The sequence below is a fragment of the Mobula birostris genome, chromosome 5 (genome assembly GCF_030028105.1).
Source record: "Mobula birostris isolate sMobBir1 chromosome 5, sMobBir1.hap1, whole genome shotgun sequence".
NCBI lineage: Eukaryota > Metazoa > Chordata > Chondrichthyes > Myliobatiformes > Myliobatidae > Mobula > Mobula birostris.
The window spans coordinates 182,052,406-182,057,268 of NC_092374.1; the positions used below are offsets into that span (position 1 = coordinate 182,052,406).

A 4,863-nucleotide genomic window follows, 5' to 3' on the forward strand; every position below is an offset into this window, starting at 1 on the left:
AGTCATGCCCTCTCGTACTAGACTCCCCCATCATGGGAAACAACTTTGCCACATCCACTCTGTGCATGCCTTTTAACATTCGAAATGTTTCTATGAGGTCTCCCCTCATTCTTCTAAACTCCAAGGAATACAGTCCAAGAGTGGACAAACGTTCCTCATATGTTAACCCTCTCATTCCCGGAATCATTCTAGTGAACCTTCTCTGTACCCTCTCCAACGTCAGCATATCCTTTCTTAAATAAGGAGACCAAAACTGCCAACAGTACTCCAAGTGAGGTCTCACCAGTGCCTTATAGAGCCTCAACATCACATCCCTGTTCTTATACTCTATTCCTCTAGAAATGAATGCCACATTGCATTCGCCTTTGAAAATTTTCCCTTTGAAAATTTATTCTTATTTGGAATGTATCTGTCTTGCCATTCCCTCATTTTTCACAGAAACCCCAGCTATTGCTGCACTGTTGTCCTTTCTGCTAGAGTCCCTTTCCAGTCAAGCTTGGTCAGTTCCCTCTCATGCCATTGTAATTTCCTTTATTCCACTGAAATACCGACACACTGGATTTTATTTTTTCCCTTTCAACTTTCAATGTGAACACGACCACATTGTGATCACTGTTCCCTAAGGGTTCGTTAACCTTAAACCCTCTTATCACCCGTGGATCATTGCACAACACCCAATCTAGTCTAGCCAATCCCATGTTCGGCTCAACAAAAAATGTTCTAAAAAGCCATCCCTTAGACATTCTACAAATTTTATCTCTTGAGGTCCAGTACTGACCTGGTTTTCCCAATCCACTTTTATGTTAAAATCCCCAACATTTATCAAGACATTGACTTTCTGTCACGTTTTTACTATCTCCTGCTGTAATTTGTAATCCACATCCAGGCTGCTGTATGGAGGCCTGTATACAACTGTCATTAGGGTCATTTTACCCTTGCCATTTCTTAACTCAACCCATTGAGATCCTACACCTTCCAATTCTATGTCATCTCTTTCCAATGGTTTAATATTATTTCTTATACACAGTTCAGAAGTTAAAAAGACGTACAAACTTTTCATTCAAGCTACGTGTTTTGCTCTATCTCGGTACATGTAAAAATATTGATATATCAATATATGTAAACTGTGTTGTTATATGTGAGAGATAGGGGTTCAGATTTCCAGATTCAAACATTAAAATGGGCATAACCATTAACACCACTTCCAATGAAACTAGAGATACAATGAAAGTAAGCTTCATTCTCTGCATGGATACAATAAATTCTGTGTAGTTTTCAGCTCTTAACATTTAATTTCAGCTTTCAGGTAAACCTATCCATATTCCTAGCCCCTGTGGTCCAAACTACACATCAAGCCCACAATACTGATAGATCTCAGGATCGAATTGTACCAACATTCCTGACTCTCAGTTTTGCCCATCTGAATCCCAGCTCTGACTACACATGCAGCCAATGCTTTGGATCCTGGTTCTCACTCCATACTGACTATTCATACTTCACTTCTTCCAAGAAGATGGCACTGAATGCAAGTCCTTTAATGGCAAACAGGACTGCACAGAGAGGGAGACTGGAGATTTCAGGCGTTTACCAAGCTCGCAGTAATACATGGCCAACCTCTTGATCCATAGATAATTAATTAGTGGATAACAAAACTGAGTAATTAATGATAGTGACAAGATCCATAGCTGTATATGAATTGGAATATTAGGTTGCAGTTGTCGAATATGCTTCTGAGAGCGCACTTGGAGGATTAGATACTGTTTTGATTACCCTAATGTTGGAGAAATATCATTAAGCTCAAAAGACTGCAGAGAAACTTTGAATTTGCTTCAGTTGTTCCTGTCTTCTCCCTCATGCCATAGATGTGCAGACCGGTAGGTTAATTTTCCACCAGCGTGTTCGTGTCTTCTGAAATATGGAATGAGTTACTGGGAATGTGGAGAGAATAAATTGGGATCAGTGAAAAAGTATGATCGGTGGCTGGCGTAAACTTGATGGTGGAAGTGCCCATTTCTCGGCTATACATATTTTTACCTTCAAAACTCTTTTGATCTTAAGCCATGTAGCCCACGATATGTTTGTTGTGTGTAGTAATGATGTAATCACTAGACTTTGACCGCAAATCAAAATATTAAAATTGTCTACTACTCCATCATCTGGTCAAAGAATTGGCTTCTTTCGATATTTGGGACAATCACCAAGTGATTCAACAACCTAATGATCCTTTAATGTTTTGAGTTTGCTTCATAACACCAAAGTACATTACAAAAATTAACTATATCTATATAAAGGCTAATATTAACATTCCGAAACTGAGTGCTAACGACATACTTTCTGAAAGCTTCAAGCTCCTGCATGCCCACTTTTGCCAAGGGAATTAAGTATGTTGTGTGATGTTGCTGTAAAGGTTGGAAAGGAAATCTTCCATGTCCCGGTATTATATACTTTATATTTATACACTCACTTGCCACTTTATTAGTTGCACTATTCACCTGCTTATCAATACAAATCCTAATCAGCCTGCTTACTAATACAAAACCTAATCAGCCAACCATGTTTCAGAAACTCAGTGCATTAAAGAACATGCAGTCATGGCCAAGAGTTTCAGTTGTTGTTCAGACTAAACATTGGAATGGGCAAGAAAGTGATCGAAACGAGTTTGTCTGTGGAATGTTTGCTGTTGCCCGACGGGGTGGAAAGTTGACAAAAAACTGTTGTGTTTTTTTTTTACATTTTCATGCACAACCGGCTCTGCAGTCTTTACAGAAAATGTTTCGAAAAACAAACAAAAATATCAAGTGAGCGACAGTTCTGTGGTTGACAACACCTTGTTAATGAAAGAGGTGAGAGGGGAATTGCCAGACAGGTTCAAGGCAGTAACTCAAGTAACGGAGTGTTACAACAGTGATGTGCTGAGGATAATCTCTAAACGCAAAACAAATTGACCTTGAATTAGATTTTACCGACAGCAGCAATATAGCCCGAATTAAGTGGCCACTGAGCGCAAAACAGTAGCAGGTTCTCGCTGGATCTGCCCTGATACCTTGATCGTTTGATACTAAGCACAACACCCAAAGTTTTGAAAAAATAATGTCTTCGCCACAACTGTAGTAGCAGTTTCCTCAGATTCAAGATTTCTGTTCAATACCGAGAGCAGAACGTAAAAATTGGCATCATCTTACAGGATCCAAAGAAAAATATGCACCTTGTGGAATTTCCCGTGGCATTTCAGAAGTTCTGTCGAAGATAATTTACACCTCTGTTGCGTCAAATTAAGATTCATTGCACCGGAGCTGCACACATTTTTTATTGTTTTGATGGGGATGGCAAGAGTACAGCAAACTTGATGATTTTAGTAAGAGCATTCTTGCATCGTACAATATTACCTCCATGCAAACTCTGGATCCATCTTTGTAGCAAAACAAATGTGGACATCCATTCAGTGATCTCCATGGGGACAATTCAAATTTAATTCAAACGAATAACATTGGCAAGTCATATTATTTTTTTTTTTTTGAATGCCCGGGTCATTTAAATTAGATACAAGTACCTCAACAATGATCTCGTGGTTTTAATAGTTTTAGAAATTCAGAAGGCCTGTCATCATTGGGCTGTTGAAACATATTTCGTAATGTGTCAGAAGTAAACGAATTTGGATACCAAGCTATGATTAATGCTAAGCGACATCTAGTGTGAGGTTTGAATGACTTGAAAAATATTTTTAACTAAAGTGAAAGGATATTTAACAGATTTCGCAAATGCTTCTCTGAACTTAGCCTGAGCCACAGCATAAATAAATGTATTGGTGCACGAACTCAGGCACTGAAGCATATATCCAGTGTGTTCCATGGTGGCGAAAGGATGGTTATAATCCGTGAGCATAAACTGAACGCCTACAAGTTGTGTGCATATTGAATGTACAAACGTTACCAGCCATAGCAGTATGAAACAGCTTGATATAGAGAGAAGCAATATGATCGATTTTCTGCGATTCACAATTTCCGGATCATTGTAATCCTCGAGACTCCCCTTTCCTCTAAGTCCCTTTCTTATTCTAGCGGCCTGTAGAATGTGTCTGGTTGTCAGCGCATTAAGCAGCGCAACCGACAGAAATGGTACCAACGGTGTTAATATAATGTCAACGAAAAAATATGCAACCCATATCGTTAAACTAGAGAGATATGATTTCACTTTGCAGAGATACGGTATATTGTCAATAATATACACATGTTCATTTTCAAAGAAAATTGGAATATTCTGTACAAAACTTAGTCCAAAGACAATCAAAATAACTTTTGTGGCAGTCCGTTCTGTGCAATATTTTCCCCTCAGCTTCGGACAACCAATGGCGATGTATCGATCGAACGTGAAGGCAACAGTTAGCCAGACGGAGCAATCGATGGCCGCAAAGACTAGGGCGATGTTGAGGCTGCAGATAGGTGTATAATCCAAGAGTGAGCCCGGAAAATACATGTCATTAATCTCATACAATATTACATCAAATATTATCACCAGTAGATCCGCCACGGCCATTGCAACCATATAGCGAGTGATGCATTTAGAAAGACCGCAAGTCCCTCTTGAGAGAATTATAATTGCCATTAGATTGCCTATAACAGGAGACAAAATATAATTATACACGATTCAGATAAAAAAAAAACGTTTACAGGTGAATGTAACGTCCGAGATGAAGTTTACGTAGTGGTCGTTTTAAAGTTGTTAGAGAGAACTTGCTGTCATAAATTGGAGCGGCATTTCTACAGAAACAAGCTGTCGCGCGGGAGATTCTTTGATCGCCGCACTGGCGAGGATTAATTATGGTTACTGGAAGCAAAGTCGTGGATCGAAAAATTGGAATAGTTT

At 39.1% G+C, this 4,863-nt stretch overlaps 1 protein-coding gene across 1 annotated transcript; it reads right to left on the reverse strand.

Annotated features, from left to right (window-relative positions):
- Positions 1-3,687: 3,687 nt before the first annotated feature.
- On the reverse strand, positions 3,688-4,542 carry LOC140198435 (probable G-protein coupled receptor 139). Its single transcript, XM_072259525.1, has one exon. It carries the CDS (start codon positions 4,540-4,542, stop codon positions 3,688-3,690), a length of 855 nt encoding a protein of 284 aa, XP_072115626.1.
- Between the last annotated feature and the right edge of the window lie 321 nt (positions 4,543-4,863).

Bases quoted from the DNA above. Each gene is read 5' to 3' on its own strand.
- LOC140198435 (XM_072259525.1), bottom strand. From the start codon at position 4,542: ATGGTTGCAATGGCCGTGGCGGATCTACTGGTGATAATATTTGATGTA.